Source organism: Betta splendens, chromosome 5, assembly GCF_900634795.4.
Source record: "Betta splendens chromosome 5, fBetSpl5.4, whole genome shotgun sequence".
Taxonomy (NCBI): domain Eukaryota; kingdom Metazoa; phylum Chordata; class Actinopteri; order Anabantiformes; family Osphronemidae; genus Betta; species Betta splendens.
Genome location: NC_040885.2, coordinates 19299154 through 19324564, shown reverse-complemented (window position 1 = coordinate 19324564; position 25411 = coordinate 19299154). Strand labels below are relative to the sequence as shown.

The 25411-nt window shown below is 51.2% G+C and overlaps 1 protein-coding gene across 2 annotated transcripts; it reads right to left on the bottom strand.

The window, feature by feature from the left end:
- Positions 1 to 713: 713 nt before the first annotated feature.
- On the bottom strand, positions 714 to 25398 carry angpt4 (angiopoietin 4). 2 transcript variants are annotated; one of them, XM_029152155.3, is made up of 10 exons: positions 24695 to 25390; positions 5932 to 6087; positions 5740 to 5861; positions 3650 to 3734; positions 3433 to 3580; positions 2829 to 2941; positions 2650 to 2751; positions 2415 to 2581; positions 1978 to 2111; positions 714 to 1427 (listed from the first exon to the last, which is right to left on the bottom strand). In XM_029152155.3, exons 1-10 carry the CDS (start codon positions 25046 to 25048, stop codon positions 1267 to 1269), a joined length of 1542 nt encoding a protein of 513 aa, XP_029007988.1. In that variant the 5' UTR covers positions 25049 to 25390; the 3' UTR covers positions 714 to 1266. The 2 variants fall into 2 exon arrangements, with proteins under 2 accessions (XP_029007988.1, XP_055365211.1); XM_055509236.1 differs by lacking the exon at positions 714 to 1427 and having other exon boundaries at positions 1983 to 2113; positions 2348 to 2581; positions 24695 to 25398.
- Positions 25399 to 25411: the final 13 nt, after the last annotated feature.

The following is a 25411-nucleotide window of genomic DNA, read 5'->3' as shown; positions in this document are numbered from 1 at the left end:
GCAACTGATGTAAAAATTTGAATATTTATCTTTACTGAACTTCAGTCTGCTTTTCATTTGTTTTCCTTCCAGAACAACAGCTAAAGACCTAATGTTAAAGGCCTGTGCAGCTGCAGCCGGCCCATCGTTCACCCATACGTACAGCCTAGTCTGCTCTCTGCTTAGCAGGTCACAGTGTGTGAGGCACAGATGTTCACAGCCCACATCATGTGTGTGAACAGCGACAGGAGCAGATCATGTTTAGTGGCCTCTCGGTTTCCTCTTTCGGCCAAACCAGTCACTGCACCGAAACCAAAACCAGACCACAGGCGCAGAAAATCACATCCTGCTGACGATTGTGTCATGGCTTCAGATGTTGCTCCAGCAGCTCTGAGCGGCTCCAACTTGTCACCAGACTGAGTCCAGCATTTTCCTGGTTTGAACCTACAGGTGTGTGTGGATTATAGTGTTTCAGTTCTTGGCACTAAACACATCCACACGTGGAGCTTCTGCCCATGAAAAGACGGGTCTGTAAACCATATCTTGGAGATGAACATCTTGGTTTCGTGCTTCTTATGTGAACTGATGAGTGCCAGTGAATGGGTGAGACCTGATACTCTGCAGGGTCCAGAGGTTTTCGCACAGATCACGCTACATTAGAAGGACTCTCAGAACTGAGTTGGTGGGAACCTATTGTTTCATGTACTGGCAAGACAATGAAACACAAAGTCCAGTTGGAAGAACACATTTATTTATTTAAAGCTTCTTAGATGCCAAAACTCAGAACAGTGAACTGGAACAAATGTGGGAGCGCCTCCCAACGGCCTGGTCCTTGGTTGTGATGATGTCTGAGGTAAACAGTGGAGTTATGACATTAGTGTTACACAGTCATCCGGCAGGAAGGAGCGCTGGAGTAGCTGCTCGCAGCTCTGTGCGGTGCTGCCTTTTCACCTTTGAGCCCGACAGCACCACGTGAAACCCGACTCGTCTCTGGGAGCGGCTCAGGTTACAATGAGGTGCGACCGCAGCAAAGCTGGGCTCAAGAGTCAGGTGTCGGTCCATTGTCCAGCACAGCCGCAGAGTCTGTGACGAGCTCCAGGGGAAGATGTGCAGCTGCTGCGTGGAAGCGTTCAGTTCCCGTTCTACCTGCCGTCACGGTCCCGCCTTTACAAGAAAGCTGCTTATCTGATTGATTTGGTGTTGTTAGAAGTTCCAGGTCAATGACGAGGCGTCAGCAGGCGCTGCTGAGCTGCACCGCCAGGATGCTGGAGGCTCTGAGGCCCAGCGCTAGAAGTCATAGGGCCGCAGCATCATGGAGGTGGAGTGCAGCGAGTAGCTGGGGCCTCTGAAGTGGTGCCACTTGATGCCGTTGAGCTTCCTGATGTTGTGCCCGATGGTGTAGTAGATGCCGTTGAGGTTGGAGAAGCCGCAGGCGTCAAACCACCAACCTGGAGGAAGAGGAGACGGAGTCAGTGGTTTGGTTTCACGGATGCTGTGGAGCAGTGGCGTCTCCTTCCACCTCCTCTTTGCGTTTGTTCTCTCCTGTTTCATCTTTGTTCGCTGCCTCTTTGTAAACTGCACTGATTGTAAATGACTCGCTGACTAATGGCGGCCACCAGAGTCTTTTCCTCAGAGACCTGGAGGTTCCCTGCAACCATTAGTCTAATCGCGGCCCGCGGTTGGGGGGGGGGGCTGTTTGTGTTGGCGCTAACACAAGGTGAGGGCTAGTGCACCGAGGGGCGGCTGAGGCAGATGTTGGAAGGAGCGGAGATTTGGGAAAACAACAGTGAAACGGTCCAGAGCCAACAAACATGCAGCTCTGGAAACAACAAGTATTTTGGTGATTGATGGCAGGAATATTGTTTAATGACTCTTTAATACGTCTCATTAAACAAAGAGTGGTCGTCTTTGTTTCTCCACCCTGTGAAACCACAGCCCATGCTCCTCGCTCCTCCTGAAGCCGGTGGACCCGGTTCTGGTCCGGGGGCCATTCGTTACCTCCGCTGAGCATCAGGGCACACTTGCAGTGGTCACAGTTGTCGTTGTCCTGGTCTCGGGTGCTGAAGCCGGTGCCGTGTGTGACCAGGCTGCTCTGCCTCCCTGCTGTGCCGCTGTGGCCTCTCAGGTACAACCTGCCGGGAGAGCACTCATCACCGTCTGTCCAGTAGCAAGTAAAACCTGGAAAGGAACCTTCAGACGCCTGTGAGGGTGGAGATGCTCCGTGGGGCATCATTGTAACAGAAGGCATGGGAAACCGGAACCCATTGAAAATGAGTCTAGTATTTGAATGTAATTAGGAAATTTGTTTATTTCTTCTATTCTATTCTATTTCTTGTTTATTATTTCTATAGCCAAATCTTCAGATCCTTTAACCACAGGACTCTGAAGCTGACTCCAGGTCAGCGGTGGAACATCCTTCAGCCACGTGGACTCGCCTGTACTGCTGCTGCTCCGAGCCCAGCGTGAAGCGGTCGTACTGGGAGTGGGCCTGGTTCCCCTCCCAGTCCAGCAGCTCCACTCTCAGCGAGTACTGGTCCTGGCTGCTCAGCAGGTGCAGGGCTTCGTTTCCCAACCAGTGCTCTCCCGACACGTCGCCGAAGCCCTGCACACACACCAGCGTCAGCACACTGCCCTCACGCAGACCCGCGACCCGTCCGGCGATGGACCCACCGTCCTGTACTCCCTCCAGCTCCTCTGGAAATCCACGCTGCCGTTGAGCCTGCGCTGGAACACGGTCCATCCTCCGCCGCCGGTCTCCATGTCGCAGTAAACCTGCAGGAGCCGTGGAGAGGAGTGAGGCCCAGCTCACCTGGGCCGGGTGGAGCCGGGTTCAGGTGCTCAGCTGGTACCTGCACAGGCTCCGTCTTGTTCCCGATGTAGATGTGATAGAGACCGGAGAGCGAGTGTCCGGCCTTGTAGGCATCTGCACAGTCCCTCCACATGTGGACTCTAGGAGGCGAGCCTGCGGAGACGCGCTGTCAGGCCGAGCATGTAGAGCTAGCGGAGGCTGCTAGCGGAGGCTGCTAGCGGAGGCTGCTAGCGGAGGCTGCTAGCGCAGGCTGCTAGCGGAGGCTGCTAGCGGAGGCTGCTAGCGCAGGCTGCTAGCGGAGGCTGCTAGCGCAGGCTGCTAGCGCAGGCTGCTAGCGCAGGCTGCTAGCGGAGGCTGCTAGCGCAGGCTGCTAGTGCAGGCTGCTAGCGGAAGCTGCTAGCGCAGGCTGCTAGCGGAGGCTGCTAGCGCAGGCTGCTAGCGCAGGCTGCTAGCGGAGGCTGCTAGTGGAGGCTGCTAGCGGAGGCTGCTAGCGCAGGCTGCTAGCGCAGGCTGCTAGCGGAGGCTGCTAGCGCAGGCTGCTAGCGCAGGCTGCTAGCGCAGGCTGCTACCACGGCTTCGGCCAAGAGGTCGCCGTCTCTTCCACTTTCACCGCTGAGAAGTGAGGGTGGAGGAGGAGGACCTACCTGTGCTGCTGGCCACCATGTTGATGAGCGAGTGGACCGACTCCATCAGCTGCGCCTGCTGCCTCTGCAGAGCCGTGTTGTTGCTGCTGGCGGCTCTCAGCTGCCTCTCCAGCGACGCGATGGCCGCCACCTGCGTCCTGACCACAGACTGACAGAAGCAGGGGCTCAGTGTGGGTGTGGATGGAGGCTCAACGGAGCAGCAGGTGGGTGATGGTACCTGCAGCCGGTTCTTGTCCTGCCTCATGTCCTCCAGCTCGCCGCGCTGCCGAGACTCCAACACCTGGACTTTACTCTCCAAACGACTGCGACAAGACATAAATACACAGACACATCAGATGCATGTGCTTGAAATTGAATAGAGAGACATTCATATTTCTCTAAATGACTTTGAGTCTAACAGGGTGGTGACACTGGCAGGTGGGACTAAAGGAGGTTCCACAGTGAGCAGGAACGTGGAACATGAAGCTGGTGTGTGTCAGAGGGAGGACACGCGTCCAGTCTAAACACTGAGTCACTGCCTCTTAACTCTGAACATACAGTCATCTCAGTGACACCGCAGCCAAACCAAGGAATCCTGATGAAGCGAAAGTGTTCAGGTCACGCTTTGTGTCTGGACAGAGTGGAAGTGGTGAATGAGAGTTAATCACTGGAAGACAGCAAATACACACAACGGAGCAATTAAAGCAAGATGGAAGATGAATTAACAAGTGTGATGTTATGATAAAACAAATATTTAAGGACTAACAGCAGATCAATCGTCCTGACATGATTCATTTATTGATTTATTAATAATTACAAAAGCATCATCAATTTATGTCACTTCCTTTACTTTAAAAAAGAAAAATGAAGTTAAAAGTTAATAATTACCATTGAGACTGATTTTATGTTACTTAATAAAACGAGGTCACAGGAAAAAGCTGGTCAGCAGCGTTTTTTAAAGATGTTAGAGCTCAAACGCTGCTGAGTCAAATCCTTCAGACAACAACATTAATAACACGAAACCTTCTGCTCACATGAAAAGGTCCCTGAGCCGCAGCCTCAGAAAGGCTCCAGTCAAAAGCTGCACGTTAAAACCAATCAAACGTTTCATCTCAGAGAGAAGCCAGCGAAGAGAGAAAACAATGACGTCAGAGGTGCGTTCACAGACTTTACACTGAGTGACCAGCGTGAACTGTGTTACCTGAGGGACCGTCACCCAGGGGGTCCTGGATCTGCATATGTGGACGATACATGAAGGATGTTCACAGTGTTGACTGAACTACTCGTCCTGTGTAACTATTACTGTGAACCTGGAGTAGGAACGTGTAAGACTGATATTAATGCAGACGTAACGTGTGTGTGTGTGTGTGTGCGTGTGTGTGCGTGTGTCTGTGTATGTGCGTGTGTGTGCGTGTGTCTGTGTGTGTGCGTCTGTGTGTGTGTGCGTGCGTGTGTGTGTGCGTGCGTGTGTGTGCGTGCATGTGTGTGTGTGTAATTTGTGTGTGTGTGTGCGTGTGTGTGCGTGTTTGTGTGTGCGTGTTTGTGCGCGTGTGTGTGTGTTTGTGTGTGGATCCAACGCGCGCGCGCGTGTGTGCATGCGTGTGTGTGTATGGGTGTCTGTGTGTGTGCACGTCTGTGTGTGTGTTTGTGCGTGTGTGTGTATGTGTGTGTGTGTGTTTGTGTGTGCGTGTGGATCCAACGCGTGTGCGTGTGTGTATGTGCGTGTGCGTGTGTGTATGTGTGTGTGCGTGTGTGGATCCAACGCGCGCGCGTGTGCGTGCGTGTGTGTGTGCGTTTGTGTGCGTGTTTGTGTATGTGTGTGTGTTTGTGTGTGCGTGTGGATCCAACGCGTGTGCGTGTGTGTATGTGTGTGTGTGCGTGTGTGGATCCAACGCGCGCGCGTGTGTGCGTGCGTGTGTGTGTGCGTGTGTGTGTTTGTGTGTGCGTGTGGATCCAACGCGTGTGCGTGTGTGTATGTGCGTGTGCGTGTGCGTGTGTGTATGTGTGTGTGCGTGTGTGGATCCAACGCGCGCGTGTGTGCGTGCGTGTGTGTGTGCGTGTGTGTGTGTGTGCGTTTGTGTGCGTGTTTGTGTGTGTGTTTGTGTGTGTGTGTGGATCCAACGCGCGCGCGTGTGTGCGTGCGTGTGTGTGTGCGTGCGTGTGTGTGCGTGTTTGTGTGTGTGTTTGTGTGTGTGTGTGGATCCAACACCGTGACGCTGCGTTGGATCCACACACACAGGATGAGCAGCTGCTGGTGCTGCGGAGGCTGACCATCGACTGAAGCGGCCGTTGACCAGAACCAGAGCGCGTCAGCTGCGGCCTCTGTACCTGTTCCTGTCTCGCAGGCGACTGATCTCCGACGTCTGCAGCAGCAGCTCCTTCTCCAGCTTACTGGTGGACAGAGAGCTCTCCAGGAGCTGGATCTCCATGCGAGACGTGTGGTTCAGCACCTGGAGGAGACAGACCGTCAGGAACCCGGCGCCGGCGCCGGCGCCGGCGCCCGGGTCAGAACCGCGCTACCTGGGCCTCCACGGCGCTGAGCTTGCGCGTCTGCTCGGCCGTGTGCGTCAGCAGGGTCGTCCCCATCTCCAACATGGCGGCCGTCTGGTTGTGAACCACGTGTGCGGCGGCGCTGCCGAGGTTCGGCCTCACGCTCTTCTGAATGAAGTGCTCCAACTGCAGAGGAACAGAAAATAAATACGGCGTGAGGCAGTTGGTTCTTCAATAACAGGATGTGAATAAACAAATGTGGGAACGTCCAGTACATTTGATTTGTAACTGAAATCCTGACGTGTTGTGAGTCTGTGCAGAGAAAAACCACCCACTGAGCTCAGAAAGCCATCGTGTGTAATGAAGTGGTATAAAAAGACGCAGGTCTCTCCATCTCTGGGAACATCAACCGATGCCAGCTCGTTCTGCCACTGCGTGACCTTTGACCCCTGACAAACAAACAGCCCGTCTCCAGGATATCAGTGCCACTGAGAAGCAGGGAGTCGATAAATATACCGCTGCACCAACAAACACACAGGTCCCGCTGGGACGTGCAGTCAGCAGCGGGGCCGGGTTCGGGCCAGAGCCGGGTCCAGGAGGATCGGTTTCACCTGCTGATCCCACGACAGAGGCTTCAACAACGGCTCTTTGGGAAGATTGAGACCAACAAAGACCAGACCGCTGCGAGCGTCTGTTTAAATGAACGTGGCTTCAGCTCAACTGATGGAGCAGGAAACGGGCCAGTGGTGAAGTGGGAGCAAACAGGTGGCTGCTGGTTTTCACTGGTGCTGAACCACACAGCGCTCGAACCGTGGCAGTAAACACACGATCTGCTTCATGAAGGAGGAGGCGGGTGAGGTGTTCTTAACGGGGTCACGTCCAGGCTCCTTCGGCTACAAAAGCATTTAGCTCAGAGTTAGAAAAGCAGATTTCAATCTGAAATCGTCCAACTTTGACCCAGAACTTATAAAGACTAAAATGGTTTGAGGATTTTTATGATTATTGAGCGACGTAATGGCTCTGTCTTAGTTTAACAATGTAATAAGAATCTAATAATACAATAATAATGTGATGAAGCAACAAGGACCAAGTGTCATTTTTTAAGGAGGAGTCTGTTAAAGTGCAGGACCGACGTCTGTGCATTTCATTTAAAGGTTTCTGGCCTCATCCTGTGTTCGTCCACTGCATCACTGGGACTCGGTACCGAGCTTCAACAGCTTTAAATCCCACGAACACCAAGGACTGTAACACTGGACCTAATCTGCTGCTTTGCAAATACGTTTATTCCCAACTAAGCATGTGGAGATGATGAAGATCACTTATCTGACTTTTAATCTGTGATATTGAGTAACGCAGAACAAAGGGGACCTAATTACGCACAAACCTTGTGCATTGTTTGTTATTATATCTTTACTGTAGGGGCAGTGGAGCATGTGAGCAGTTTTCACCACATTATAAAATTAGTTGCACATTTACTGAGGTTTTGAGCCAAAGAATCTGCTGTTATGAGAACGAGTGAAGAAATAAGCCAGGAATCAGGAAACTGGAGCTCTCAGTAAAATGCAACGTTTCACACATCAATCTGCACCTGGATCCAGATGTGCAGCGCGAGGCGCTCAGTCACAAAGACGCATCGGATTTTCTGCAACAGCTCATTAGAAAAAAACGTTCAAGCATGTTCCTTTTTCACAAAGTCGAGAATCATTTCCGAAAGCAGCCCACAGAGACCAGCTTTGTTAGTAATAACATTGTTAGCAGTAATATATTAGATATCACAAATCTATCTATGAATTAGTTACAAACAAGACTAATTAACATCTTATTACACCCCTCCTCCCTTTTACTGCACGGTTCTGTCTGAGCAGCGTTGCCAGATATACGATAATGATCGTATTTACACGATGGTTTGGGTTCTGTACGATCTACGACATCATAGAAACAGTATACGATGGTTTTGACACTGCCGTTTATCAGGTTTTAACAGAACCAGCTATGAGTGAAAGCAGTTTCTGGTGATGTGTGCGTCAATCAAAACGGCAGCGACAAAACTATTGTATATTAACTCTACGATATCGTATGAATAATACGGTAAAAGTATCGTATAAATACAGTAATTATCGTATGTCTGCCAACAGCGCTCTGATAGGTTTACAGAATCAGTCTTTTAACACTTTTCCCCTCCTAAAATGGCATCACACTAATTCAATGCGTATGTTATGAAGTTAATGTAATTTTGATTGAAAACCTTGACCTCAAACTTACAAGCTTGATGTTACGAGGATCACACGCTAACCAACTGCCGCTAACCATCATGCTAGGCTAACGGTAGCAGCCAGTACTATTACTAAACCAAAGGGCCCAGAACTGTTAGGGCCCGTCTGTGGTTCAGGCACGTGACTGGACCTCAGGAACTGGATCCAAGGACCGGAGCAGTTCAGCAGGTTCTTTGGTCTCTGGAGACGCACCGCATCGACTCTTGGCTGAACTTCACTTCCTGCTGTAGGACAAACCTTGTGCACGCACAAACACAAAAACTGGCTCTACTGAACGAGCTCCATTAAAAACTACCCAAGTGAAGCTTGAGCAGTTGCTCTGGGAACGTACACGACACAAGCATGGTTTGGTTCAGCGACGCTAACTCGAACCACATGTTGGCTGCGCTGTGGGTGACTTCACGGAGGAGGGGGGGCTTGTGTGTGTGTGTGTGTGGGGGGGCACTGCCTTCTGATACCGATCCACAGTGAGTCCGGACTGACAGCTGTACGTGAGAGAGCCCACGACCGAAATCACCAGGAAATGACGTCTGGAGGTGCGTGTGTTCCCATGATCCTCTCTGAGCGGCTTTGATTGACGGTTGCTGGCTCCTGTATCAAAAGCCAACAGGTCCTGGCATCAGGTCCAGTGTTTTTAAAAACTTGTGTAGGAATTAAAGTTTGGTTCCAGTTACATGACCTGTTTCAGATCCACGGCTGGACTGGAACCAGCAACACCCCAGTTATGAGACTGGAACCAGTTGCCGACCAAGATCCTTTAGTTGGTGACAGTGACGTTGAATGATACCATCAATGTGACTCTCACTGACCAAGCAGAGACTTGGACTAAGCGACACTGGGCCCAGCAGAGCAGATGTTCTGGCTGCGGCCCAGCAGAACAGGCCAGCAGCCTCAGGCTTCGTTCCCGGGTCGCACTGGATCTCAGCACCTCGTTCCCCACGCTATCACTCTGCATCTGTCACGTGAATGTGCCCCTTTTTAAGCAGGAACGAAGGCCGATGTGGTTCAACTTTGTACTTAATTAATAAGAAGTGGGATCAGATTTGACCCAATAATTGATGCTGACCTTAAACTTAATTGGATTCCTGTGCTTTAAATCACGTATGTGCACTTGTTTCTGCCTCTGCAGCTGAAGCGCTGCCTTCGTGACAGGACTCCCTAAAGGAGTCTGCACACACGGCACATCTCATTTCCTGAGGACGGCCCGGGACCGGACCCGAGGAGACGAGGATATGAAACGCGAGAGCGTCGGGCCGAGCGGAGACCAGCCGGTTCCAGTCAACCAGACCTGGTGGAGCTGAAGTGAACCCCTCGTCTTCATTAGTAGCCTGGCTATTAATTACACACTCAGACACATAAATAAGCCCTGATGTTTACATTTAGGTCTGAGCTGGAAAAAACTTTAATAATAATCGTCGTAAACGTGAAACTGTGAAGCGTCAGACGAGGTCTGAGGAGAGCGAGTTTCACCACAGCTGATTCCTATGTGGTCTCTACTGGTGGTGGAGCTCCAGACTCCAGGAACCACGGTGCTGAAACATTCCTGGCTCCGGGTTCAGATCTTCGCGCGTCGTGTTTTTCCATGTGCCGGCGTCGACGCTCGTCTCGCGGCTCAGAGGCTGCTTTCTTTCCTGCTTCGTTACTAGCACATCTCCTGACAGGCCTGGCACTTGTTTTGTCAAACTCCAGAGTCAAACTGCAGAGACGTTCCACACGCTGCTCTCGGGGAGTGTTTGATAACAGCGGGGTGAAGCGGGTGCAGAGACGTGTGGAGACCGGGAGGTGCCTTCAAGTTCACATGAAAACGAGCTGTTCGATAGGTCCAGCTCTCACTGGTTCTGGTACCAGGCAGAAAATGACGATTCGCTTTGTGTGTTTCTGTTGGACGTCGTGTCCACAGTAATCACAGATAATGTGTGAAGGTAATGAAGGGAACGTTCTCAGTTCCTCTCTGCTCACCAGCTAGAACGGGTGCCGGTGAAGGACCTGCCACTCGGCCTGCGATGCTGTGGATTCATGAATCAGCAGCGTCCCATAATAAGGATCCGACTGCTCTGCTCCAGGTCGGTTCTACAGCCGGAGCCGTTAGGTGTTCTGTGGTCCAGACGTTCTCCGGGTCTAAGCCCGGCTTTGTGTTGGATTCGTCCTGTTATAGACCTCTGGGGGCTTTTAAACGAGGCTTTGTGACTTCTGGCCCAGATCTCGGCGCTTTGGCCGCCGCCTGCTGCATCAGAGACCACGTTCAGCTCCTTGTAGGAAGGAGCGGCCACAGACACCGTTTCTCAACCCGACGTTTACTCACCCTTTGGAGAATAAAAGAGAAACAGATTCCACTCCTCCTGAGTCCTTCTGAGAGTTGAATCTTTTTATGGGACGGAGGTGGGAGTGGGAACGCTGCAGAGAAAAGCCAACTTAACTCTGTTATTTCAAATGCTGCTCCACAGGACGTCAGCGAGGATTCAGGTCTGACATGGGCCAAACACAAACGTGTACCGAGGCTGAGACCCAGCTGAATCCGGTCCTGGTGCTGGTCCACAGTCGACCCGTGAGCCGTTCAGAGAAAGGAGACGTCTATATTCAGTGAACTTTAGTGAAACTGTGTTTCACTAAACGTCCTCGGTTGTTCCTCTGGGGACCATGAATGTTTCTGCAGGACGTTACAGTCATTTAGTCAATATTTGTCCCAAGGATCAGTCAATACTTTCCTTGGAGTTTGAACCTGTTGTAAATTAGCTTCAGGTGACAGAATAACAGCTTCGGTTCCCACAGAGGACACGAGCTGTAGAATCAACTACTCCATGTCCATCATGTCCCACATCAGGACCCGATGAGTCCACACAGCTCCATGTGCCTCCATTTAAACCACAGGTCCTGGTTTCGTCTGTAACCACCTGTTCATGTGTTCACCCTAAAACAAACAGGGCCGTGTTCTACGACCTCTGTGGCCCGTTGGGCCGTGGAGCTGGATGAGGACAGTGAGGTCCGATCAGACCAGGAGAAGGTGACGGCGGCGATGGAGAGAGGAAAACACAGACGTGGTTTGGACCCAGTTAAAAACGACACCGCGGTTTGTAACGAGTCAAAGCTGCTTCAACCCTTTCAGTCCGTGAGTGTTAATGATGTTTAAACGTCATTCAGACAGTTTGACCAAAGCTCAGACTGTTCCACTCTTACAGCTCTACAGCCAAAACGAGTGAAGTGAGTGGATGAACAGTGTTTCCTGTCGCTTTCTAAAACCCAGCAGTCTCTAATGAAGGAAGGGAAACTAGGCACAGCTTCACCTGAGACACCAACACTGTGACCCAGAGCCGAGGCCTAGTCATGGAGTCCCTTCCTGTCAGCAGCGCTCAGCCTCACGGCTTCTCTCTGCAGCCGATTCCTGGCTCCCGTCCAAACAGGAGGAAGTGCCAGCGGCGCCGCCGCTCCATGTGGTGAAGTCGGCCTCAGGAACATGAAGTCGGACCCAGAACGGCTTCTCCTTCTCCTGTTTACGTTCTTGTTCCCGTCGTTTCACCAGCGGACGGACGAGCTTGTTCTTGGCTTGAAGGGATGAAGTCGGACCGAAACAAACAGCGCGACTCGGCAACGAGCACCGCTTCGTGTCTTTACGCGCCTCGAACTGTCACAGAGTAAAACAGCAGATCAGCATCAGGCGTCTGAAACCTGCCGTCGCCTCAGAGCGTTCCACTTCACCAGCTCTGGGCTCCATAAGAGGAATGTTGGAGCAGTGGCCTTGGCTTCAGGCCAGACGTGTGTGTGTGTGTGTGTGTGTGTGTGTGTGTGTGTGTGTGTGTGTGTGTGTGTGTGTGTGTGTGTGTGTGTGTGTGTGTGTGTGTGTGTGTGTGTGCGTGTGTGTGTGTGTGCGCATGTGTACGTGTGTGTGTGTGTGGTTGTGGTCTGTTTGGCTCTGGGCCAGTGTCACTGGGAACCTTCCTTCATTCCTCCGTCTCCCTCCTCCTCCAGCCTCACGCTTCCTGACCTCCATCCCTGTTAGTCCTCTGGTTTCTCCACCAGCACCTTCTCAACCATCCACCTCACTTCTCTCCTTTTTCCTTCTCTGTTTGTCCTCTGCAGCCAAATTCTCTCCACCTTCTCACCACCAGATCCACAAGAACTCAAACCAGTCTCACCAGTCTCAGCTCACAGCTCAGACGATGGCTCTGACACGGACACAGATGAAGAGGAGGAGGAGGAGGAGGAGGAGGAGGATGAAGAGGAGGAGGAGGAGGAGGAGGAGGAGGAGGATGAAGAGGAGGAAGGAGGAGGAGGAGGATGAAGAGGAGGAGGTGGAAGAGGAGGATGAAGAGGAGGAGGAAGAGGAGGAGGAGGAAGAGGGGGATGAAGAGGAGGAAGAGGAGGAGGAGGACTCCAGCAGTAACGGCCTGTCTGCTCCATTAAATAATTCAGCTTTTAGAGCAGAGGATGAATCTCACTCAGTGTCTCTGTTTTGGCCCCTGTATTAGTCATGCAGACCAACCTCTGGCCTGAGGCCCCAACGTGGTCCTGAAGGTGCTGAACAGGGCCGCTGACTCACACAGAGCTCAAACCTGAGTAACTGAGGTGTGGACGCGGAGACTCGGCCTGTGACTGCATCCAGACAAGGCTGTAGAACTGAACCAGCTGATAATGGATTCTGATGCTGAAAGAAGCGGTTACAGTACGTTAAAGCTGAGCTGTTACACGTGACAGTCAGCGGCGCAACGACACGAAGCGCAGCCGTCGACTCCAGCCTCTCAAATAAATGTCAGCGCCCACGTTCCTGTTATTAGACACAGCATCACCACATCCAGTGGGCGCTGCTTCTCCAAACCCTCGGGTCCTGATGCTGTGACGTTTGATGCTTTGGCCGAACGTCGAACCTCCTCAGATCCTCAGCTTCACGTCTGAGAGCGACCGACGGCCGTAAAACGCCTCAACTTGGTTCTGCAGCTGATGAGGGTTTGGGTCCATTCGGGCCGGGACACATGTTAATCCACTGGATGTAAAACAGGAACCAAGTGCTACTGATGCACAACTTAAAGAATGTTTCTGTGGAGAAGATCATCTGTGATCAATCAAACATTGAGTCAAAGGTTCTGAGCAAGTGGACGGTGAACACGTTCTCCTGTTTGTTCTTCAGCGTCTCAGCATCGTCACCTGGTCTATTTCGCCTCCGGAGTCTCAGTTGTTTTGTTTGAACTCGACGACCTCATGGACCAGAACAAAGCCATTTAATTATTGTTGTCATAACTTAGCCACTGCTTCTGATCCTGTGGCTGATAAACAGCTGACAAACAGCTGACAAACAGCTGATAAACAGCTGATAAACAGCTGATAAACAGCAGATAAACAGCCGACAAACAGCTGATAAACAGCCGATAAACAGCTGATAAACAACTAATAAACAGCTGATAAACAGCTGATAAACAGCAGATAAACAGCCGACAAACAGCTAATAAACAGCCGATAAACAGCTGATAAACAGCTAATAAACAGCTGATAAACAGCTGATAAACAGCTGATAAACAGCTGATAAACAGCTGATAAACAGCAGATAAACAGCTGATAAACAGCTGATAAACAGCTGATAAACAGCCGACAAACAGCTGATAAACAGCCGATAAACAGCTGATAAACAACTAATAAACAGCTGATGAAGTGTCACAGACACAAACGCATGTTTACACTTGTTCTCAGCGAACACTTGGCTGCAGGTGGTTTAATACATGTTCTTAGCAGAACTCAACGGGACCCTGTCTTTATGCTGCAGCTAAAGACTAAACCCAGAACCCCCGCTGTGAAGATCAAAGCCTTCTCTTAATCCTCAGAAAATGTGATATTAATATTCCCCACGTCCCAAAACATTCACACAAAGTGACGGTATTGTAACCAAAGCCTTTTTAATAGCGTGCTTTAGCGTAACTTTACTGAGCTCAGCAGAACCTTCAGCGACCCGCTGAGCTCCAGCCACTGTCACTGTGAAGCAGCGTGATTGTTGGCGGCCCGCCGGGCTGAGTCGCGGCAACAGACCCGGAACCTGCTGGAGCTGGACCTGGAGCTGGACTTCAACTGGACCTGGAGCTGGACCTGGAGCTCAGCTGGACCTGGAGCCGGACCTAGAGCTGGACTTCAGCTGGACCTGCAGCTGGACTTCAGCTGGACCTGGAGCTGGACCTGGAGCTGGACTTCAGCTGGACCTGGAGCTGGACCTGGAGCTGGACTTCAGCTGGACCTGCAGCTGGACTTCAGCTGGACCTGGAGCTGGACTTCAGCTGGACCTGGAGCTGGACCTGGAGCTGGACTTCAGCTGGACCTGGAGCTGGACCTGGAGCTGGACTTCAGCTGGACCTGGACCTGGAGCTGGACTTCACCTGGACCTGGAGCTGGACTTCACCTGGACCTGGAGTTGGACTTCACCTGGACCTGGAGCTGGACCTGGAGCTGGACTTCAGCTGGACCTGGACCTGGAGCTGGACTTCACCTGGACCTGGAGCTGGACTTCACCTGGACCTGGAGCTGGACCTGGAGATGGACCTGGAGCTGAACTTCAGCTGGACCTGGAGCTGTGCCTGGAGCTGGACTTCAGCTGGATCTGGACCTTGATGTGGAGCTGGACCTCAGCTGGACCTGGAGCTGGACTTCAGCTGGACTTCAGCTGGACCTGGACCTGGACTTCAGCTGGACCTGGAGCTGGACTTCAGCTGGACCGGTAGCTGTGGAGGTGGGAGCTCCCGCCTGACGCCACCGCGCTCCTTTCTCCTCCAGAAAACGCTTCCATCGTCCGTAAACACTCCCTCTCCGCTGTTTGTTCATATGGAGCAACTCAGAGAAACCAATTTTCCTGAAAACACGCGTCTCGTTCTCCGTCGTCCACTTATTTACACGTTGACGCGGGTTCAGAGGGTTCTGATTGCGCCAGCAGATTCCAGCCGATTAATTACGTGTTATCTTAAAGTTCGGACTCGGCCTGAAGTGGATTTTGTGTTTTCTTTGCAATTCCGATGGTGCCGGCTTCCCCAAACTGGGCCTGAGTGCTTTGACCCGGCTGCTCGGAGCGACGGAGCGCCGGCCGAGACGGGAGATTCCTCTGAGGCTCGAATAAACAAACACACGAGACAAATGAAGCGGGGGGAATCTGACCCCTGATCAGCTGAATCTGGGTCACGGATGAAGCTTTGCAGCAGCGCGGTGCTAGTGTCGTGGGCTCGGACCCGGCCTGTTCCCGGCTCCGTGTGTTAAACAAAGCTGATGACGTTTCTCAGATCCGTGCTGTGAACGGACAAACAGCTGTGACCCATAAATCACCGCGCTGCCCGAGTGCTGCCGCCAGAACCGAGGTCCGACTGTGTAGGACAGCATCAGGCCCGGTTCCACCACGCAGCCACAGTCTGACACTGAGTGAGGTCCAGTCCAACCTCCGGGCTGGACCAGGTCCCTGGATCCTCACGGCACCGAAAGGATGCCGGTTCTGATCCAACGATCGGCCCAGACGGTCAGAACCGCTTAACACAAGGCTGCACTCCTTAAAGCTGCAGAACCGACCGAATGCGTAACTGCCGTAAGTGCAGAACAATAATAAATAAGTGCTATGACTGAACTTTAATAGAACACGGGACTGGAGAGAACGTCTACTTCCACTGGGTTCTACAGGTTCTACTGGGTTCTACTGGGTTCTACTGCTTCTCTCACTTTAGCCACTAAATGCTTCACTGACTTGTCTCAAATAATGATAAACTTCATTATCGCAGAGCGACGCAGACTCACAGCGAAGGCAAAAACACAGGAGTCAGCAGGAGGCGAAGCAGCAGTTCACACAGACACGACACACAAGAGCACTACTACACTTCACTAACACACTAATATACAACTACACAACTACACAAGAGCACTACTAGACTACACTAACACACTAATATACAAATACACAACTACACAAGAGCACTACTACACTTCACTAACACACTAATATACAACTACACAACTACACAAGAGCACTACTACACTACACTAACACACTAATATACAAATACACAACTACACAAGAGCACTACTACACTACACTAACACACTAATATACAAATACACAACTACAAAACAGAACTACTACACTAACACACTAATATACAACTACACAACTACACAACAGCACTACTGCACTACACTAACACACTAATATACAACTACACAACAGCATAACTACACTACTGCACTAACACACTAATATACAACTACACAACAGCATAACTACACTACTGCACTAACACACTAATATACAACTACACAACTACACAACAGCACAACTACACATCTACAATAACACACACCTACACTACTATACTGTAAATCTAGACAGCTACTCTAATACACAACCACACTATACACAACACTTCACCAGACAATGTTACACAATGCTGCCCTGATTCCACTTCCTACAACCTCACAGCTTCTCTTTCTTTTCACTTGGTGAATCTCATGAGCACAAAGTTTCTGTCAATGGGAACACACACACACACACACACACACACACACACACACACACACACACACACACACACACACACACACACGCGCGCGCACACACGCACACAAACACACACACACACACACACACACACACACACACACACACACACACACACGCGCGCGCACACACGCACGCACACACACACACACACACACACACACACACACACACACGCGCGCGCGCGCGCACACACGCACGCACGCACACACACACACACACACACACACACACACACACACACACACACACACACACACAAATCAAAGAGTTTGTGTGGAATAAACATGATTAAAGTGATTAACATTTGACAACGCGTGTTCATGGGAGACTTCAGGTAAATACAAGCACCACATTATTAGTTTATTAGTTCTTCTGTCAAAACTTCCTCATTATCCACTCAACTAATTACTGCTGGAGTTTCTGTACGTGTGTTTACACGTCGCTCAAACAACATTTTCTTTGGATGTTTCTTAAACCACTTCAGAAAAATAGAGTAATGGAGGTTGATGGATTTCCATCAACTGGACCAAAAACGGTGCATTCAGGGACAGAGGAGAGAGTCGGTCGTCTGTGCTGTGAGGCGTTCAGGGACAGAGGTTCTACCGCCTGTCTCTGTCTGACGTCACAGATACAGTTCCTCCTCCTTCTACCAGCTGTTTTACAGCTAAACGGCATCAGGTATCAGGTATCAGGTATCAGGTATCAGGTATCAGGTATCAGGTATCAGGTATCCAACCCCCAGAAGGTGCTCGCAGCTCATAAAGAAGGCACTGAGTCATGGTGACGGATCCTTCGTGCATCATTCAGGCAACACACGGAGCCGATGTTTACAGATTAAAGAGAAACTGAAAACGAGCTTAGAAAAGCAGCTACACCCACTGGAGCTGCAGGGACTCGCTGCTGACTGATCGCTGTGACTTCATACAGATGATATGACAGAAGACAGACAGCAGCAGCTACATGAAGCACTGGGCCGGGAACCTGGCGCTCCAAGAGTCCAAAGACCAGCAAAGAAGACGCCCGGACAGGTCTGGACTCTTGGACCCCCGGAGCTCCAGACCCCTGGACCCCCGGAGCCCCGGACCCCTGGACCCCTGGACCCCTGGACCCCTGGACCCCCAGAGCCCCAGAGCCCCAGACCCCTGGAGCCCCAGAGCCCCGGAGCCCCAGAGCCCCAGAGCCCCAGAGCCCCAGACCCCTGGAGCCCCAGAGCCCCAGAGCCCCAGAGCCCCAGAGCCCCAGACACCTGGACCCCTGGACCCCCGGAGCCCCAGACCCCTGGACCCCTGGACCCCTGGACCCCCGGAGCCCCAGACCCCTGGACCCCTGGACCCCTGGACCCCCGGAGCCCCAGACCCCTGGACCCCTGGAGCCCCAGACCCCTGGACCTCTGGAGCTCCAGACCCCTGGACCCCTGGACTCCAGGTGGGAACCTGCGTCCTCAGACAAGGTCACTGTGACCTGAGGCACTTCTTACCCTCAACCTCTGAGTTCGACCACAAGTTTACAGAAAAAATAAAGACTTTTAGAAGAGTTCAGCTGCTGTTTGTACATTCATTTATAATCCTCAGTAAATGTGAGACTCCACCTCGGCTGTAATCTCCCAGGTCGTCTCTGGGGAGCCAATAAAATTTGCTTAATCATTTTTACATGGTTATGGACATAATTGGACGTAATGACAGCTGAGGCGAAGCAGAGCTCGCGGCTGCTGGCGCCGTCACGTAGCATGTAGCACGTAGCATGTAGCACGTAGCACGTAGCATGTAGCACGTTAGCACGTAGCATGTAGCACGTAGCACGTAGCATGTTAGCACGTAGCATGTAGCACGTAGCACGTAGCGCTGCGAGGACGGGATTAATGGCAGCCTGAGCTCCTGACGACAGATTGAATAATCATTACAAACACAAACGGCACGTACTCGCTCACGTCAGTGATGAAATATCAGCATCCATCTCTGGCCTGGTGTTTGTGCTGTCGATAGCCTTTTATTTGCACATTATTAAAGTAATGATTGATATTTCACTCATGCGACTACATATTTGGCCCGTGGCATCAAATAAAATCACTCTGACCCTGAGCTCTGCTGTAATCGTGCTGAATAACACCACTGCTTTGTTTGACTTGGCCGCTTGTCACCTTAATGCTGACCCCAGATCAGTGATTCAGCTTGACTCTCCTCCACCTGCTTCACTCTAATCAACTGCAGACTCACCTGAGTTTACCTGTCTCTCTCTAACTTTGTGATTCCAGTCAGATTTGAGTCAGATTCAGCTGCCAGCTCCTCCCATCACATGTGGTGAATTGACTCCAGACTGTCCACACGCACAGCAGGGGGCAGCTCCCAGGAGCGAAGGGAACGCCGCTGAGCGTGGCTTGTTTCTGTGGGGAGCTGATCTGCACAACAAGCATGGTGTTCAACGCGCAACCGAGCAGCTGAGTGATTATGTAACGTACAGTATGTGCAGATCTGGGTGAATAAAGAAGTATGAGTCAGCAAAACCAAGAGCAGCTGCAGAGGAAAACGCTGCTGGAAGCCTCCACTTCCTCCCTCAGACCTCAGCGCTCGAGGTCCTGAAGCTGAAGGAAGGAGTCGTCTTCCAGGATGAAACCACGAAGCTGCAGCTTCAGCTGAAGACCCGGTAGGAGGTGACATTTAATGTGAGCTGAGGTTTATGCCTACTGGTGGGTACGTAGCACTGTCGCCTCACAGCAAGAAGGTTCTGGGTTCGATTCCCGGAGCTGGTGCCTTTCTGTGTGGAGTTTGGGTGGGTTCTCTCCGGGTTCTCCGGCTTCCTCCCACAGTCCAAAGACGTGCATTAGGTTGATTGACTCTCTCCATTGCCTGTAGGTGTGAATGGCTGCCTGCGATGGACTGGTCCAGGGTGTACCTGCCTCTCGCCCATAGCCAGCTGAGTTAGGCTCCAGCACCCCGTGACGCCGCATTAGGGAGTAAGCGGTTTAGAAAATGAATGGATTTCATTTGGTTATTTGATTTTTTACATATTTTTTGAGAATATTTGCATTATGTTTATTTCAAAAAACACATTCATTTAAATTTCTATTTTTACTAAAAATTGTAAACAAGAATGACTAGGGGCAAGAACCATTTTTTTGAGTGTAGTCGTATCCTTGGCTGTACTTTGTCTCCACTCCTCTGGACACGAGCGTCTCCTCTGACGCCTGTTTGCCAGGCGTTCTGTGCAGCAGAAGCCCCTCGCTTCTCGTGCACTTTCACCCGCAGGCTGCTGTGACGCGACCGTGGCTCCCGCTGGGCAGCGTCCTCGCTCCCCTCCCTCCTCTGCAGCTCTGCAGCTCTGCAGCGTGTTTGAAGCGTCTCCAGGACACGGTCAGATTCACCCTGCTGATAGCGGCCGTAATCAGCAGCCGTGATACAGGAGCTACGGCTCCCACTAAAAGGAACGTCTCCTCTTCAAAGTGAAATGAGGCGTTCGGCCACTGGGCTCAGAAATGAGCCACATGTGGCCTGAAAGCGCTGAGACCACTCTGCTGCACCTGATAAGGTCCACGAATGGGAGACTCTGACTCCATCAAACACAAGCTTGTCTTAAATATCAAGTCACAGATCAGCTTCTGCTCGGTTTTAAATCTACGTTCATCAAACTGTCTACGTAGAACTACGTAGAACCAAACTCTGAGACCTGGTGAGTGGCGACGGCTCAGACTCAGACTCAGACTCAGACTCAGACTCAGACTCAGACTCAGACTTAGACTTAGACTCGGACTCAGACTCGGACTCAGACTAGGACTCAGACTCAGACAGAGTCTGTCCTGAACCAGATGAAGCCTTCGTTAAATGGACTCTCTCTGGAGTCGATGCCTCATCATAGTCCTGAGCATGGAGTCAAACCTTCACCTTCAGACACGCAGCCGCAGCTTCTCCCCTCTCATCACACTTCCTGCATTACTTCATGTTCTTCATTTCTGCGTTCATAGCTTCCTCATTTTTGGTGGATCTTGTGTAATAATTCTGTGCAATCCTGACCTGTTTTTAGCTCAAAACAACAAAAACGGGAAGTGTTTTAGAGATTTGCTCTTCGTCGATGACTCTATTATTAAGTAGAGTTATATACTAATATTTGCCCTGTGTTTTATAGAGACAAGCTGCACAGCAGTGATCTCTTTAAGCCACTGTAAAGCACACACGTCTCCGCCGCAGGTCTCAGTGAAACTCCATTAAACAGCTGAACATTCCCACCGCTCCGTCCCAGCACTCACCACATAATCCCTGCAGAAACGAAAACCTATAAACTGCTAATTCAGACCTCAGGGAACGGTGCACAACACTGAGGTGCATCAGAAGAAGCCAAGGTTGTGGAGCTCAGGTTCGTCCTGGAGCAGGAAACCAAACGTGGGATCGTAGAAGAGTTTGTTCCAGCTTTAACAAACCTTCACAGCAATAAAATCTTTATTGATTCAACAGTGTGTGAAGGAACAAACCAGAGCAACATGTTGGCGTGAACCAAACCACACACACGCACGCACGCACGCACACACGCACACACAGACACACACAGACACACGCACGCACACACACACACACACACACACACACACACACACACACACACACACACACACACACACACACACACACGTTACGTCTGCATTAATATCAGTCTTACACGTTCCTACTCCAGGTTCACAGTAATAGTTACACAGGACGAGTAGTTCAGTCAACACTGTGAACATCCTTCATGTATCGTCCACATATGCAGATCCAGGACCCCCTGGGTGACGGTCCCTCAGGTAACACAGTTCACGCTGGTCACTCAGTGTAAAGTCTGTGAACGCACCTCTGACGTGTTCCTATAATGAGACCCTCCGTCGCCCATCACTCGGCTGCTGTTTGGACTGAAGGAGGCTGACGAGCAGAGACACTGTGTCATTAGCGCCGTCAGGGGTTTGATGTTCGAGCCACGGCTGCTCAGAACCTGAAGAGAAGCCTTGAGGCCTTTCGCTGACTCGACTAAATGCTGCAGACAGTGAAACGCTGCTTCAGGAACGTGTTTCTACATGACGAGGCTCAGAACGTGTTCACTGAGTAACAGCACGCGTTCCCTTAAATAATTCTGTTGCTGAAGTCTGTAAAAGGCTCCAAGCTGCTGCAGCTTTAGGCTGAACCTCCTCTGCAGTGTTATCACCAAAGCCTGCTCGGACCACCTCAAAGAACCTCAGAACCATGGACCCACTGGGCCACAGAGCTACAGAACCACAGAGCCATGAACCCATGAACCCACTGGGCCACAGAGCTACAGAACCATAGAGCTACAGAACCACAGAGCCATGGACCCATGGACCCACTGGGCACAGAGCTACAGAACCATAGAGCTACAGAACCACAGAGCCATGGACCCATTGACCCACTGGGCCACAGAGCTACAGAACCACAGAGCCATGAACCCATGAACCCACTGGGCCACAGAGCTACAGAACCACAGAGCTACAGAACCATGAACCCATGGACCCACTGGGCCACAGAGCTACAGAACCATAGAGCTACAGAACCACAGAGCCATGGACCCATGGACCCACTGGGCCACAGAGCTACAGAACCACAGAGCCATGAACCCATGGACCCACTGGGCCACAGAGCTACAGAACCATAGAGCTACAGAACCATGAACCCATGGACCCACTGGGCCACAGAGCTACAGAACCACAGAGCCATGGACCCATGGACCCACTGGGCCACAGAGCTACAGAACCATAGAGCTACAGAACCATGAACCCATGGACCCACTAGGCCACAGAGCTACAGAACCACAGAGCTACAGAACCACAGCGTGACTGAGTGTGTGCTGCAGCGTTGCCTGCTGTCAGTACGACACGTGTGTCTGACGTTTCTATCACATTATGGCTTCAGAATCAGTGACAGATGAGCGACTGAAAGCTCCATTTCCTCGGCCGATGCTCGACTGGGAGCTGTAGGTGCTTTAGTGGTGGAGTGCAGATGTTTTCCCTGCTGACCCGTTGCTCAGTGTTTTGTCCACAGACGCCTCCACGATTTCAAAATCAACCTTTTTTTGCTTTTACAAGCGTAAAACCACAATATTTGGATCCAACCAGGCTCCATTAGAAACCATGTTTTCATGTTTGTGCAGGCACAAATATGTTACTGGCAGAAATTAATTGCAACCAGATCATGTTGTCTATAAACACAATGTGTTCACTATTAACACAAATGACAAGCTGCAAATATACAGTTAAAGGAAAAAAAAATGAAATAAATCCTCCAGCTTCCACTTCCTCCTCCATTATCCAAACTCAATCCGCGTTTCACTTTGGATTCAGAACCAGCTGCCTCTGACCCGACACTGATGCTGACCCGACACTGACTCTGACTCGACACTGACTCTGACTCGACACTGACTCTGACCCGACACTGACTCTGACCCGACACTGACTCTGACTCGACACTGACTCTGACCCGACACTGACTCTGACCCGACACTGACTCTGACTCGACACTGACTCTGGACCAACTAACTCTGACCCGACACTGACTCTGACTCGACACTGACTCTGAACCAACTGACTCTGACCCGTCACTGACTCTGACCCGTCACTGACTCTGACCCGGTCGGTCAGCGAAGGCGTAGCGCTGCGTGGTCCTGGTGCTTCACCACCTTGACCACCAGTAATCTGCTCTGTCACATCACAGCGGCGCGCGGCACAAAACCAATGAGGTGCAACAACATCACAGGCACCAGATGCTCCATCATGCGCTGCAGCTTGAACCCGAGCTCGGCTTCAGGCTCTGATTTGTGACTTCCTGTGCCCTGAAACAGAACATTGCCATGAGATGAAACACAAGACACACGAACGAGGAGGCGACTGTAACAAATGGAGCGAATCCTCTGTTTCCCAATTAGAGGTCGAGGAGGGGAACGCGTTCAGCGCCGCAGCCCAGCTCGGACGTGGGACAGCTGCTCTGTGGACGTGTTTACAGACCAAACAAGGCCCGGGCCCGGCTACAGAACCTACAGACTCACCGTGCTCAGGTCGGCAAACATTCTGTGGTTGCAGTGTCGGAGATGAGACACCGTGTTTGTCATGTGTTAGACTCATGTATGTAGCAAAGGTTCCTGGTCAGTTTAAGTGAGAAACACATCTCATGGAGGTCGGCTCGTGTTTTCTCACTTCTTTGCTCTTCTGTGGTAAAGCTGATGTCATGCTACAGAGACCGAGTCTCTTTGTGAAGGAGATTAAATCCTCAAGGATCCAGAAAGAAAGCACAAGTAGAGAGGTCAGTCATTCTCTACAAGCAGCAACATAAAGCACAAACTAAAGGACAAATATAATTTATTTAAATCCTGAAGCCTTTGATGCTTTGAAGAAAAGAGACAAAGAAGCAACAAAGGACGGACAGAGAAACGGAGACAAAGACGGGAGGACGTTATCGTCTGTCTGACCTGAGTCTGAGGGTCTGAGTCAAACGTGGGCTGATTAGATACGACTGACCCTGCCTGAAGCCTGGGGTCAAAGGTCAAGCCCTGTCCTGACAGGCTGAGCTATAAGACAGTGGGTGGTAAACACACACACACACACACACACACACACACACACATGTTGAGTTTTGAATTAAGCAATATTATAATATCCAATATTCAAGTATTGATAGTTTCCTTTGCACAACATGCATCTAAAATGTAGAAACGCCATCAACGCCGTTAGACAAATTACCACACGTTTACAACAAGTGGACATTATGATTCATTCGACGAGACCTGTGAACGCGAGGCATGATTCAGGCTCTGCTGCTTGTGTAACAGCTAAGTGATGGTAATGATGATGAATGAGGACTCACCACGCGCTCAGCGCTCAACCCAAGTGTTTTCATTTGCTAATATGATCACCTGCTGCTCCCAAATCACTTCAATCTGCACTTTCACTGCAACAAGTGTGAGACAGAGCCGAGGTTTAATCTCAGGCTTGAGCAGTTCACCCAGGTTGACCTTTGACCTCCCACAGCAGTGCGTCTTAGCATCCTCTTACCTTCTGCAGCCACTGTGTGTTGTTCTCCATCGTGCTCTCCAGCTGCTGCAGCTTCTGAGCCGACCACTCGGCGCCTGGCGGTGAATCTCTCTGCACGAAGCTGGACCCGGCGCGGGACCCGGCACCGGCGCCGGCGCCGGCCCGCTGGCAGGCATCCAGCTCCGGGAGGAGGAAGGTGTAGCTGCACTGGCCGTGCTGGATGCGATGGAGTCTTCTCCTCTTCTCAGAACCGCCTCCTCTCCTCTGGCTTCGGCCGGCGCCTCGTTCTGGGCTCACGGCGCCGGCTGCATCCGCGATGACTGACGAGGTCCAAATGAGCAGAAGCGCCAGCAGCCTGAGACTGAAGCCGCTCATGACGACGCCTCAGTTGGTTTCTCTTTGTGCCAAGAGGCTGAAGAGAAGCGGGATCACACGCTGATGCAGAAAGACATGCGTGAGCAGGAATCACACACCATCAATCCATGAGCTCTGCTTCTGCAACAGCTGACGTGAAAAACGAGAGTCAGGGCCGCGACTCCATCTCTTCCCTAAATCTGTTGGTCTGACATGATGCGTCCACTCCTTTATGTGGTGCAGGTCCAGGATGCAACACATATAAAAGATGCAAAAACAGAAGCTCCTTAAACGTTCAGAAGTAAAACCAGAAATATCTCATGCAGTGGTTTCACTGGTGGATCCAGTTTCAGAAGTAGCCAGAGAGAAAAACTTCTGCCCTCT